Here is a 15,538-nt window from a genome sequence, read left to right on the forward strand (position 1 = left end):
CAGATATATCGGTTTATCAGTGTTTGAAAGTTTTAACCAGTTTACCTCTTTGACCTTGAATATCTATCACAGTATTTTCATTTTGCAAAAAAAATTCTCAAAACAAGCAAGGACCAGTATTTCTTAAAAATAATGGAATCAACATGTTGTCCAGGAAAAGACTTCATGTAAAGACGATAGAGACACACCACTTTACTGAACATATATCTATTGATCTAAACCAACTGAATAATCTTGTATTAAGTTTATAATACCCAAGGCTAAACATTATTTATCAGTGACTGATAAATTCTTTTCTATTGTAGAAGACAAACATGGCAAGTATAGGCAAGGTGAGTTAAAAAATAAAACGGCCTGAATTTGACACTGTGTGGGACTGTATGACTAAGTTTTCAAGCAATCTTGCATTGATTCATTACAGACAAGTGGAGAATGTATTATCATACCGCTTCATGATCTTTATCATGGAAATATCTTACCATGACATTTTACAGTGTGAAAGCTTTAACCTATAAACCTAAAACTTAACAAGAGTTTAACAGGTATTAACAACTTATTTATTTACAATTATATAAAGTTGTGAGAGTTGTATATTTATCACAGCGACCTGTTTGCTTGGAAGAGCAGTGGTGTTGTTATAGAAAGTCTGATGTCGGAAGAAGTCCCTGCTGCTTCACAGCCTTCAACCTAAAACAAAGAGACCAGAGACTTACCAACATGGAGAGCTACATAATGACAAACTAACAATTAATTTATATGTATGTACACTTGTATTTCATAGGTAAACACATAAACAACTGAGAAGCTTACATCCATCGTATATTTATAAAACAAATCGTATATCTTATATAAGTACATGTATGTACATGTACTGCATGTGTGTGTAAAAAAAACTGACTTATACTCACTATGGCAGGGTAAACTTACATGTGTACAGTACAATAATCCCCCCTTTGTAAGCGGAACGGTTGTGTACACATCTGTGATGTGATGATGACTTACGTGTTGGATTTACCAGGTATAATTAACTAACAAAGATAGCCTGCCGTCATAGAAATATGTGTCGGAATTCGGAACTGACAGTGACCGGAAATATCAGTGTTTTAATACATTGACAAATAACGCAATTTCACGGGAATACGGTACAGTGTCGGATTTGTCAGGATGTCGGAAAAGTCAGGTGTCGGATTAGATAGGTTTCACTGTATATCAAATCTAAATCTTCTGATCTTAGTTACAATATACTATAAATATTAGTCAGTGTTACTATAGACTATAAACCCTCTGGTCAGTGTTACTTTTCACAAATGAAACAAACACACAGAGATTGTTCCTGTACATCTTGACCCCTTACATATACTATGGTCATTTTTTTTGATAATGAAATACAAGAAATGTCAAATTATATCTGGACTTATATAACTACTGTCAGGTTTAGTATTCTATGCAGTATGAATTGCTATAAGGAGCAAGGCAATGACATGCTAACTACAATGCATGCTGCGATCTAGGACACTTTTGTTATTCATGAAAGGCATTTGTACACATTTTTTATGATGGGGACTGTAATATGGTTAAATGAGTAGATATCTCAACCATATTGGTGTAAAAAATTAAATGGTAGGCCCAACCTGTGGCATGATTGTGTTTTTCTCTTTATAACTCGCAAGATCTGGGATATCATCATTTTGAAAAATGATTGTGTTTTTCTCTTTATAACTTTATGGACTGCAATTTTCTCTCTCCAATCTTCCATGGAATTTTACATCAGTGTAAAATCAAATTTATGATCTGTGGAAGTGAAAGTACTAACTTGTGAATCAGCTGTTTATCCTCGTCAATGTCACTAGAATCAGAGCTGCTGGTATCACTGCGTCTCCGGTGCTTCTTACTTTTCTTCTTGTCTCTGTGCTTGTCTTTCTTATGTTTTGCCTACAAGAAATGGAATAGTTTCATCTACTGATTCACAATCAAGATGATGCTTCATATTTTCTATCTTTGGAAATTACTCTGCATTGTTCTATTCTATTATCAATCACTGTTCAATAGTTTATTCCAAATAAATGTTTCCTAAAAAAGGATGAGAATCAAATAAATACTGGTAGTCCAATGCTGATTATGATAGTCAGGAAAGGTAGTTGTAATAAAATATTCTCTCTGGTGACCTTGACAGCTGTGGGAAAACTTGTCTAGCCTTTAACAAACTTTAATATTTTACTTAAAAAGATTGTTTATGATTGTGGGACTGTTTACCTTTTTCTCTTTCTTGTGTCTGTGTCTGTCCTTGTGTCTGTCTTTGTGTCTGTCCTTATGTCTCTCTTTGTGTCTGTCCTTATGTTTTTGTTTATGACTAGATGTTGAGGTTAAATCAATGTACGCTGAGGTAGAAGTTGTACTAACCGGACATGGAGCACCTGGATTATAGAAAGGTAAAGTAGATATTTTAACATGCAACAACTGAAACAATGTACAAGATAAACAAACCACATTTGATAAGGTATGACCTTTGTAGATTCATGAGTGAGCCACAGAAACACAAATCTCATCTCTTTTTAATTGTAAGGTAAGTTATCCAGAACAAGTTATATATGTTGCTGTGAGAATAATACCAGGAGGCGGTAGTGCTGGTCCATACTGCTCATCCTCATCCTCAGGAAGGGTCTGTGGAGAAGAAGCCAGCCTCTCTTGTAGCTCTGTCTCCTCTGGGCTCCCAGCTGAATTTGTAGATCCAACTTCTATATGTGTTTGTGGTTTAGATACATCATCTACAATAACATACAAGTAGATTGTAATCCACCTATTCCACTGGATTATCATCAACTATTTGTCTGAGATAATATTGCAGAGAGAGAGACCTTGAATTCACTTTTAATAAATACCAACAAAGAAAATAACATGTTTTGTAGTTTATGACCTTGACCATTTAACAGAAACCATGGCCATGAAGTTGAGTTAAGAATCTTGAAATATTTCTTCTGGTAATAAAGAATTAGAAATTTGCTCGTAGTTGCTACAGAATAATTAACAATTTTTGTCTACAACAGTAGATTTGTGATGAAATAGTGTAGTCAAACTGAAATGATTGTTTTGGTTAGGTAAGGTATGACACTCTACTTAAACATTCTTCACTTGTCTTAGGAATATTTCATGCTTTGATGAATATTGCTTTGCATGAACAGGAAAAACTGCAACAAGGCAGAGTATGGAGACCAGTTCATTGTAGCACTAATCAACAAGCAAATTTTAGTGAATCTTCAAGCACATAACCTAACTTCAGAAAGTTACACTGTGCCATCTCAGATTCAGAATTTGTTAGTTACTCAGACATGCTAAATACATGTACCATGAGGTAATTGTACAAAGCAAGCATTCCAGGAGTCTTTAACAAAGAGGAATAACTCTTCAAATTTTGTAGTATGACTGAGACCTGACTATATACTCGACACTCAAGAGTTTAACAAGCTGTTATAAATATTAAGAGAGACTGACAGATGTGGTGTAAAATAATCTATCAATCTCTTTGACAATACTGAATTAAACAGACTCTCTGTATACTGTCTAGTACAGGTATATATGTATTGAATCATAGGAGGCAAGACTGAAAGTTTTAACTTTCACACTGTGAGGAAAAGTCTAGTAATCATAGTATCAGTTAGGCTGTAGTGCAATAGTTTTTATGGAAGACATGTATTAAAATGAGAACTAACTTGAACATTGGAGACAGATCTGCCACTTCGATTACATACCTGATTTTAGTACTGTAGGATCAGTAGAAGTCAGCTCAGTGTGTGATGGATTAGTCTCATTTAGCCCCTTGTCCATTTCCTCCTCATCTTCCTCGGAGCTGTCCTCAGAGTCTGTATTACCAAATATTGCACCAAATAAATCCACAGCTGGCTTTTCTGTCTGTAATGGAAGACCATTAATGATACACAATCCCAAGTCAAGGCACAACAAATTTAGGTAGTTACATCTTTCAAAGGTTTACAACACAACACATTTGTTCTTTCATCTTAAACAACTGGAATTGATAACTGAAGTGAATCAAAGGATTCTTTTCAGACAAGTGACCGCCTTTATTGAATATGCTTTCTTCTTCTCATAATTTTCTGTAAATCCTGAAACATTTGTCCAAAGTCAAATATTCTGTATGTAACAATTGGTCCCAACTGTTGATCCTGCCTGATCTGTTCATAGCCAAACACACTACCTGTCTCTAATTAGTCAACCCTGTCTTTAAAACCACTTGTCGTCAGTAACAGTTAACTACTGGTTTCTCTGTTACAAAGACAACTCCTGTCTATTAAAACCAATTTTCCTTTATCCCCTGTTTGATATAGATATACAGGTTTGTACATTCAATGACAAATCACCTGTTGTGTGTTTTGTGAGGTATCTGCAGGTGATTCCTGTGATTCCGGTGTAGAGGGTTTCTGTGCTATGGGCGGTTTCTCCATCAGATCACTGAACACAGATTTTAAAGGAGCAGACATCTTTGAGCGATTCTTGATGTCAAAGGTCAGTGGCTTGGATTCTAAAACAATTAAATGAAACAATTTCAAATTCAAATAATAAAACTTTTCTGGTGATATTAGTTATTAAAAAAAAGGTATTTATTATTTGAATTCAATACCTGGTAGTTAAAAAAAGAAAAAAAAATTGCATAATTAACATGAAACAAGTGTCACAGTAAACAAATCCTTCATGTCCAGCAGAACTGTTTGGCAATTTTTTATTCATGGCATTGAGTCCACAATTGAGTCTAGACTGAAGAGGATGGATGAAACCTTCATGTCAAAAATTGCAGTCTCTCTTTAGTACACTATGCTTAACATTGTGTCTAATACTAGGAAAGTGTGGAAAAAGCCGCCATGGTGTCCTTTTTGGATAGTGGGTGAACGGAACAACTCTGATTAACAGTGCAGGACAGACATATTCTGTGTGTTGTAGTGTAGGAGGATGGAGCTGTATCAGACTTTTGTAAGAGTACTTACCTGGTATGAGGGCAGGCTGATCCTGTATGTTGTAGTGTAGGAGGATGGAGTTGTATCTGAGTACTTACCTGGTAAGAGGGCAGGCTTATCCTGTGTGTTGTAGTGTAGGAGGATGGAGTTGTATCTGAGTACTTACCTGGTAATAGGGCAGGCTTATCCTGTGTGTTGTAGTGTAAGAGGATGGAGTTGTATCTGAGTACTTACCTGGTAAGAGGGCAGGCTTATCCTGTGTGTTGTAGTGTAGGAGGATGGAGCTGTATCAGACATTTGTAAGCGTACTTACCTGGTATGAGGGCAGGCTTATCCTGTGGGATTGGGGTATATGTTATGTAACTGTACTTACCAGTGGGTGAATCAGGAACAGAAGGAGCAGGCAAAGCCTTCATTTCCTGCTGGTTTTGAGACTCTCCTTCATGTGAGAAGTTCAGGAATGTAAACACAGAGTACTTGTCCCTCTTTACTGTGGGTAGTCCCACAATGGATGATCTAGAGAACAGAATAGATGTTATTACCAAGTGTCCTTAATCTTATACATGTATAATATATAGAGTTGATAAAGTTTACTCTAACAAATTGTCTTGTCATATTCAACTCATACTGGGAATTCATTTTTCTGTGTACAAGGTGTAGCTTAAACCTCCTCACAACAGCCCCCTCCCCCACTTACACATATGGGAAACAAACATTCAAATAACAAAGCTGACAATAATTAATTTATACGTATAGGTATTATCAATGAAATGGAAAAAAGGGAGATAATCTAGACCTACAAGATATCAAAGTTCCATGAGAATTATACATATGGAATGGTGACTTGTTCCAAAAACCATTGAACATACTCAGCTTCCAAGGAAGGAACACTGTACTTCCAGGTGAAGTCTGTGTGAGGAAGGATGGAGACACACTGAACAAACCCAGTATAAGGGTTGGGGACATTGTACCTACAATACCATATTTTGTGTGAGGAAGGGTGGGAACACATTGAACAAACTCAGTATAAGGGTTGGGGACACTGTAACTACAATACCATATTTTGTGTTAGGAAGGGTGGGGACACACTGAACAAACCCAGTATAAGGGTTGGGGTATTGAACCTCCAACACGACTTTGTGTGGGAAAGGCTGGAGACATACTGAACAAACCCAGTATAAGGGTTGGGGACACTTAGCTTCAATACCATATTTTGTGTGAGGAAGGGTGGGGACACATAAAACATACCCATTATAAGGGTTGGGGACATTGAATCTCCAACACAACAATTTGTGTGGATGCCATTCAAATTCTTCATGGGTCAGCTGTCCATACATCTTCATCTCTGCTGCCTTCATTTGGTCAGTTTTGTCTCCCTGGAAAACAAAACAATAAAGTATCTAATGTACATTCCTCAGGATTTGACAAAAAGTTATATACTTAGATAATTGATCAATATCTATAGTCACAAGCAGACATGTAAAATTCAGCAACATATGGACCATTCAACCTAAGCATGTGTTACTTGCTTCACTGAGATAAACAAAAACAGTTTAGCGTTAAACCTGCTTTTCTGTTGAAAAAAAATCCTTTTTGCTCATAAGTTAACTCACTCCTTCATCCCTCGGAACATCCACTGTGTCTGTGCTGTCATCGTACTTGGCTGTAGTAAATCGTGATGCCATCATTCCTGGAAGAGGTTTGTACAGCTTTGATGCTCGAAGAAACTCTTCTTTCTCCTGACCTCGATCCCATTCTGTCATATGACCACTTGTCACCTCCTCATATGCATCTACCCATATATAAGAAAAATTCCAGAAAACTTAAAAAAATTTACAACTAAACATTTTGAATGTTTAAGGTCAGATTAAGCTAAAGGTGAATTATAGTACCATTAATGCAGTTATCATTGTAACGATTATACGAAAAAAAAATCTACACATCACTCATAGTTTAGGTATAAAGATTGTAGAAAATGTTTTAATGTCCTTGTGTGTACCTATATTACCTCCTTAGTCAATAGTAACACTAAAACAAGGCAATAAACTAGTGATATTCTAAAATATTGCAAGTAACTGTATCAGTGTATAAGGTTCAACAGTCTCCATGTTTACAAATTCTGTTTATACCAATAATCACACCTAGAGCACAGATTGAATGGATTTCATGAAAACATCACTACCAGTCAGTAATAGTTAGTATCACATACCTTGATTTCCCTGTTTTTTCAAAGCAATAAATTTGTCATAGCGTTCCTGTTTGGCTGGATCTTTAGAAAAAGGCTTAAAACCAATACTTCCTCCCTGAAACAATGGTGCTTGTGACCTTGTTTGGTCCTTAGGTTCACCTGCTGTTGCTTTAGCCTCACTCTGGCTCAATCTTACAGAATCGCTATGTGGATTTTTTAGTGGACCTGATTGGCTAGAGAAGCTGGTTTTAGCAGTCTCATCTGTAACACTATCAGGGGGCATAACTCCAGTAGTGTCTTTGTCAGGACCTTGTTGAGTGGATTTCATGGCATCCAGCTTGGTTTTATCCTTTGTAGAAATCAGATCAAACACTGAACCTGTAAAATTGTAATTTTTGAGGTATTACACAGTGTAACTCTTGGTTTTTTTATGGGTTTACTGCCATGTCAACAGCTACGACCATTTTGAGGCAACTTTTTCTTTATATGGATTCATCCTTTTCAATAAAAATAAAAGATTTATCCAGATGGGAAATAACAATATACATAATACAATTTGAACATTCCTTAGTATTTTATTACATAAAAGTTCTTTATCACCCCAGTTTACTTTTATTTGTAAATGATGTATATGATTCTCAAATTCTGTGTCACTCTTTTTAATGATCTTAACACAGATAAAACACTTTGTATTATTTTCCTGTATTTTTACTTACAATTAATTAAAGTATTTTTATACTGAAATCCTCTAATTTACAGTACATTATATTAAACTATTGGCAATTTATGACAATTAGTTGTGACAATAAAATACTTCATGAATTTTACTTGAATTAACAAAACTATGTTAAATAATAACGCGGAGTACACACAATCTCTTGAATTTGTTTACGCTATCCTTTACATAGATGTCTTAACTTACAAGGAAGTAAGATTTCCCAAATAAATTTACATGAAATATTGGTAAATCTATCAGAAAGCAGAATGTAGAAAGTATAATAAATAGAGGTGGTGAGCATGTGATGTTACCTGTGGTAAGCTGAGAGTCATACGCAAATGTTCATAAGTAATCCCTATACACTGATGTCACTGTTAAAGAAATATATATCCACATCACTTAGAGAAGGATACACCCACATTGCAGAAAGATACACCCACATCACAGAAAGATACACTCACGTCACAGAAAGATACACCTACATCACAGAAAGATACACTCACATCACAGAAAGATACACCCACATCACAGAAAGATACACTCACATCACAGAAAGATACACCCACATCACAGAAAGATACACCCACGTCACAGAAAGATAAACTCACGTCACAGAAAGATACACCTACATCACAGAAAGATACACTCACATCACAGAAAGATACACTCACATCACAGAAAGATACACCCACGTCACAGAAAGATAAACTCACTTCACAGAAAGATACACTCACATCACAGAAAGATACACCCACGTCACAGAAAGATAAACTCACGTCACATAAAGATACACTCACATTACACCCACATCACTGTTAAAAGATACTAATAAATACTGTCTGTTTCAAACCATAGCCTTACCAGTGAGAGGAGATTCGCCTAGTGTCAGCGCCCTGGTGACAGCGTCCATCTTTGTTTTCTGTCTGTCACGTTGTCCTTCTGAACCTGACGGGGCTAGACAAAGGTATTCATTGACAGATTGTGGTGTCTGGAGAAACTTGTGTACTGGTCGGAAGTCCTTTGGAATGTTTGGAGGACCAAAACCTCTCTTGGCTTTCAACTTTTTGGTGGACAGTGTGAAACCTTCTAAGATCTTTCCTATGTAACCTACAGATGGTGCCTGGGTTCCTGAATTAAAGATGGCAATTATGTGATCTCACATGTTACAACAATTTATCTCTGAATCTCATCATTTTTAGCTTACTTCATGATTTATCATTGAGTCCATTGTCCAATATTCATGGTACATATGACATCAACTAAATATGTTATATGGTGACAGCATAAATGGAACTTGCAGTCAAAAATGTTTCTTGTGATTTGTAAATAAAAGGTTAAAAAATTTGTCAAGTCTTAAAGACACAATAATATCTCTCCTTCTCCACACATAAAAAATATTATCTTCCTGTTAAAGATATGAGCTACCTCCTCCCTTGTTCCTTCCTGGAGCTGTCCACCCATACAGCTCTTCCTTGCCCTCGTCAATCTCCATGGTGATGTCATAGTTTGAAAGATGATCAGTGGCATAGATGTCATCATCCTCCTCCTCTAGGGCACCAACCCCAAATGCCTGAAATAGTATTATTCATATTGTGATTCAAAATACATGTATCTTGTTTTCATACCAATTATGTACATACACATACTGTAATACAGATCATGTTCCTTAAACCTCGTGAAAAGTTGTGAATATACTATGTACTGTAGAGATATTTCCTTACAGTTTACTCTATTATCAGGTATTTGTTTAACTCATAAATGTTTTAAAAATACCAGGTATACATTGTTACTACAGGTATACATTGTTACTACAGGTATGTTACTACAGGTATACATTGTTACTACAGGTATGTTACTACAGGTATACATTGTTACTACAGGTATGTTACTACAGGTATACATTGTTACTACAGGTATGTTACTACAGGTATACATTGTTACTACAGGTATGTTACTACAGGTATGTTACTACAGGTATACAATGTTACTACAGGTATACATTGTTACTACAGGTATGTTACTACAGGTATACATTGTTAGTACAGGTATACATTGTTACTACAGGTATGTTACTACAGGTATACATTGTTACTACAGGTATACATTGTTACTACAGGTATGTTACTACAGGTACACATTGTTACTACAGGTATACTTACTTGTCCTCTCATAAATTTCCTTCTGGATGTTGACTGGGGATCAGTCAGATTGATGTGTGTAGAGGGCAAGGCCACCCTAGGGTCAAGGCCACTGTAACCAAGGCCATGTTCATTGTCCTTAGCAACAAATGAAATAGGTGTGGTATCCTTTGGGGCAAATGTCACATCTTCTAGAAAATCATCCTCACTTTCTTCAGAACCCTGCAAAATACAAGGCAGTACATTTCTTTACCACTGAATCTAATAAACAGATAGATCAAAGATAAAGCCCTGACTTTTGCAAACAGCTGATCTATGTTCCTGTTCTGGTTTGAATCTGGCCAGCAAAGAAAATATTCAAAGAAAGGCCTTGAAGAAAAAGAATTTTCATTGATGTCACATCTACATTTTCTGATGAAATTTCATGAAATTGAAATACAATTTTCTATTGTCTACCCCATGATCTTATTTATATTGAATTTTAGAGTAGGAGGCAGGGTATTAATATCAGTCATACATTAACTAACAACAGTGTCAAGATAAAGGCAACAAAAGTACATGTATACATCAGCTGATGGACATCACTAACTGGTTGAACTTACACTGTTTATACCAGCAGATGAACCAGGAGGTGGGGCACACCCATACGTCTTCTTATCAGTGTTTGAGGAATCAGGAGGTTTAGCACAGCCATAGGACTTCTTACCAATATCTGTAATAGTTATTGGTAAATCATCAGTATGCAAAGTACTGTTAATTTTTGTTAAAATTTATACTATTGAACACAGTACAAGAATTTTGGTTTGTGTTTACTCTGAACTAATCTTGAAATTTCTTTTTTTTGTAAAAACAGTTTACTCATTCCTAAATTTGTCAACAAAATAAAAAAAAACCGCTGAAAACCTCCAATTTTTTTACCATCACATACAATCTTTTAGAATAAAAATATAAATATGAATTATAAACACATAGCCATCAATTATTTTAGAAAATCTCATTGCCACTGTGAATGTAAAACCTTACTGAACACATGTTTTGAGCGAACTGTCCTTTTTTTTTGTCTCCGTTCACGAGGTCCAAGCCCTTGTCCTTCCTTCCAACCAAGTTTTCTCAAAAGCCTAACACCAATAGTCAACCTACAAATATCAAAAGCAGAAGAATCTGACTTAAGTTTCAAACATATTATTGATGGTTTTAGTCAATTAATGAGTTACCAAACCAGTGATAAGTCACTGTCAAATAGCCAATCACAAGGTTATTGTATTAAAATGTATCTTACCTTTCTGGTGTTATAATATCAGCTAGGGCAGGTTCCCCACTAAACAGTGTTCCTGAAGTCATGTTTTTAACCTCATCTAACTGTCGTTTTCTGCGTTCCTGTGATCCAAACTTCCCTGCAGTCACCAACTTCCGTGGGGCTATACCATACTCCCCAAAGTCCTAGAAAATCAGCACAACAATCAAAGATTCATTAAACAAGACTATAACTGTTTCCATTTGTTATCAAAGCTTTCAACATTTTTTAAATTAGTGTATATCAATATGAATTTGTAGGGAGCTTAAGAAACACTTTTACTCCTTATAATCAATGGGTTGTTTGGTCTGATAACAATGATTGTTACCACTGATACAGTGGCTCCTGTGGAGGCAAACAGTTTCACATCACAAACCAGCACCTCTCCAAACTGCAGGAGCCCTTGATGCGTAACATATTTTCTATATAGAGAATCTTTATAAAGTTGACTGTTTAGAAAAAATGAAATAATCATGCTTGAGAATCTAATTTCTGTTACAAACATTCCTACCAATGTGTTACCTCATCATCCATAAAGTCCTCTGGTCTTTGTCCCTGGTCTTCATTCTCACACTTCTTGCTACGAGAGGACACAAAGGTTGATGGTCTGAAACCTTGACAGAAAAATAAAACTGGCTTGTATAAAATACCATTAGACCATGATTTTTTATACAGTATACATTTCTTTCTAGTTTAATTCTTAATTGTACAAGACACTGTGTATACCATTGTGATTGTTAACTATTCAAGGCATTGAGTATACCACTTTAATTGTTAACTATTCAAGGCATTGAGTATACCACTTAAATTGTTAACTATTCAAGGCATTGAGTATACCATTGTGATTGTTAACTATTCAAGGCATTGAGTATACCATTGTGATTGTTAACTATTCAAGGCATTGAGTAAACCATTGTGATTGTTAACTATTCAAGGCATTGAGTATACCATTGTGATTGTTAACTATTCAAGGCATTGAGTATACCATTGTGATTGTTAACTATTCAAGGCATTGAGTATACCATTGTGATTGTTAACTATTCAAGGCATTGAGTATACCATTGTGATTGTTAACTATTCAAGGCATTGAGTATACCATTGTGATTGTTAACTATTCAAGGCATTGAGTATACCACTTTAATTGTTAACTATTCAAGGCATTGAGTATACCACTTTAATTGTTAACTATTCAAGGCATTGAGTATACCATTGTGATTGTTAACTATTCAAGGCATTGAGTATACCATTGTGATTGTTAACTATTCAAGGCATTGAGTATACCACTTTAATTGTTAACTATTCAAGGCATTGAGTATACCACTTTAATTGTTATCTATTTAAGGCATTGAGTATACCACTTTAATTGTTAACTATTTAAGGCATTGAGTATACCACTTTAATTGTTAACTATTCAAGGCATTGAGTATACCATTGTGATTGTTAACTATTCAAGGCATTGAGTATACCATTGTGATTGTTAACTATTCAAGGCATTGAGTAAACCACTTTAATTGTTAATTATACAAGATATAGATTATACCACTTTAATTGTTAATTATACAAGATATTGATTATACCACTATACACATTATATTGTTTTCACAAAATTACATAAATGATAACTGTACCAACAGTTTGATCTTATTGAAAATTCAGGTGATCAATTCCATAATGTATGTTTTATCAGTTAGTCTTACAGGTGTTTCACAGTTTTCATCAACTTACAACTTTGTTATACAATATATATATAAACTATAATCCAGTAGTCTAGTCAGTAAACTTATAGGTAGAACAGTGCAGAACAATTGTTCTACTGCACTGGAGTTCACAACAGAAATCTGCTCTTTCAATTTATAATCAACTTTAAAACAACTTACCCTCCTTGGATCCCACAGAGTTGAAGTGTCCTGCTGAAAACCCTCCAGTAAAGGCTCCATGGAACCTTGGTCGTCCTCTGCTATCCTTGGCTTGTTGCTCCTGAGCAAAAACTGGTTTCTTTCTTGGCTCATCTGACATAGATTATAATTATATGTTACATATTCATTTAACAAAAGATAAGTCTACCATCTTTGCTCTTGATAGCTTCTTATCACCTTGATTACATGTGTGATGATCAGTCAGAGCATTGGGTATGTAACCTCAGATGAAGATCTCAGCTGTATTGTTTGATGCCTCCGTTCCGTGGCAGTATGTGTTTCTCATGAAGCTAAGAAACAAACTGATCTATGCTGACATGGTAGTGTCCTTGGGAAAGACACTTTACTAACTCAAGATAGCATATGATGGGCCTCCTGTATGTTATCTAATGAGATAGCCACCAGCTACTAATACTATGTGGAGACCCTGCTTAAAAATTACCCTGGTTGTTGAATGTTCACAGGGTGATAAATCCAGAAAACAAACAAATGTTAAAGTTTTTGTTTCAGGAAAAAGTTGTTTCAACACGTAATTTACAAACCACATTGAAAATTGATTTTTGGTGTGTTGAAATTAAAGCATGACACCTGAAATAGTACTTTTGAGCAATTAATGTGAAAGTAATCATTTTGTACATGAAAATCTTTTTGTTCATAAATATGTACAGTAAAATATCATTATAATCATTTTCATCATAATTATAAGGATTCAAAGTGTGACAAGTTAGATTGAGTTATCACTTGTTTTATCATTCCATGTTGATAGTAAACAAGTATAACAAATAGATTATGAGCTACAATGTAAATGTATATGCATGTGTTTAAAACTTCACACCAGGTCCTTTTCACTCTATTAGATTATAGATTGGGCTTTCCACAAGGTTTAATGCTTAAATTCAAATAAATTACATATTTTAGACATAATTTGCAATAATGTTTCTGCAAACTTTGGTTATCACAAACTGATCTTTATAGTCCCCACGAATCTGTTATAAATATGTTTTGGTATATCAAAGTATGATTTTTCCCAAAATATAGTGCAAAATGTCATCCTTGGTGGGTGGGATTGAAAGGCCATTTTTGAAATTTGACACTAGTATGTATAATGAGATGGGAACAAAATGTTTGATATTCACCATCTATCATAGTAACGTCCAGTATTTTCCTCACAAAATACTGATAGCTCAGTGCTCTTGTAGTCACCATTTAACCTAGGGTATTTCTAATTTTCTATGATATTAAAATTTATGTCCAAAATGTATCACAAAGTGAAACTGATCCAAGAAAACTTATTTTTGTTTATCCCTACATAGGAGATAACACTTCACAGAGGGCACTTCTACAAGAACCTGGCATATGCAGACCTAAACCACTGATTAAAATGTTTTGCGATCATTATTTCATCTTTTTAAGATAAAGTACAGTACACTATGAATTAATGACTCCTGGTGGCCAAAAGTCATAGTTATACCAGCATAGTGAAGGCTTCAACGCAGACATCTTAATGCCATACATGTACCTGTATATGTTCTTGTCAAAGAAACCAATGAACTCCAACACTTAGCCGAAGATGGTCGATATGTGCTCCTGCCATGAGAGATTTAATGCAACTTGGGGATGGAAAATGGATTTTCGGCTGATGTGCAATTAAATCATTAGTCTGAAGGGGACCCTTAGGACAAATAAATTATTTGATAAGTAAACAAAAACCTTCAACTCGAAAATACGGAATGCGGACATGAGATATATATGTTTGGGAAAACTCAAAAGGTGAACTACATTGACTGCGTTTGAGTGGAACTACAATGTGCCGCGAAGGGGAGTATAAAAACCACATACAATCGTTTTAAAAGGAATTAGGAATTAACATGATTTCATTTTGCAAATGCAGTGATAAGAAAGCCACTTTGGTTAGTGTTCGGGAACAGACTTTTTTGTGTTTTATCTAAGTCTTTCAACACATCAACACATGAGCCTGAGGTGAGGAATAGATTGCTACTGGTACTTAATCTTCATCTTACAGGAAAAACTCATGAGTATATAACCTATTTTTGATGAAATGATACATTGAATAAGTAAACGAAATGTGCAAATTAATCCCAATTATATATAAATGATGTTTTCTTCAAACCAATTTCACTGACCTTCGCTGATTTGTTCTAAAGCATTGCCTAGAGAGACAAACGAATCCTCTTCGTCAGAATCCATGGAGGCTGCCATTAAAGATCAGCAGAAACGATTTATGAACAAATCAAAATATTTCCAGTATTGTCAATATAGAACAGGATCATAATAGTTGTGTTAAAGCAAATATTATTTT

At 35.1% G+C, this 15,538-nt stretch overlaps 1 protein-coding gene across 1 annotated transcript; it reads right to left on the reverse strand.

Annotated features, from left to right (window-relative positions):
• Positions 1-534: 534 nt before the first annotated feature.
• LOC132560034 (G patch domain-containing protein 1-like) lies at positions 535-15,438 on the reverse strand. The gene is made up of 19 exons (XM_060224693.1): positions 15,363-15,438; positions 13,180-13,311; positions 11,825-11,916; positions 11,288-11,448; positions 11,032-11,144; positions 10,611-10,720; positions 10,030-10,230; positions 9,296-9,440; positions 8,732-8,998; positions 7,174-7,530; positions 6,578-6,756; positions 6,213-6,340; positions 5,338-5,480; positions 4,374-4,534; positions 3,747-3,906; positions 2,610-2,765; positions 2,254-2,414; positions 1,814-1,932; positions 535-687 (listed from the first exon to the last, which is right to left on the reverse strand). Exons 1-19 carry the CDS (start codon positions 15,436-15,438, stop codon positions 636-638), a joined length of 2,913 nt encoding a protein of 970 aa, XP_060080676.1. The 3' UTR covers positions 535-635.
• Between the last annotated feature and the right edge of the window lie 100 nt (positions 15,439-15,538).

The sequence above is a fragment of the Ylistrum balloti genome, unplaced genomic scaffold, assembly GCF_031769215.1.
Source record: "Ylistrum balloti isolate Yb309-2 unplaced genomic scaffold, AGI_CSIRO_Ybal_v1 Utg369664, whole genome shotgun sequence".
NCBI lineage: Eukaryota > Metazoa > Mollusca > Bivalvia > Pectinida > Pectinidae > Ylistrum > Ylistrum balloti.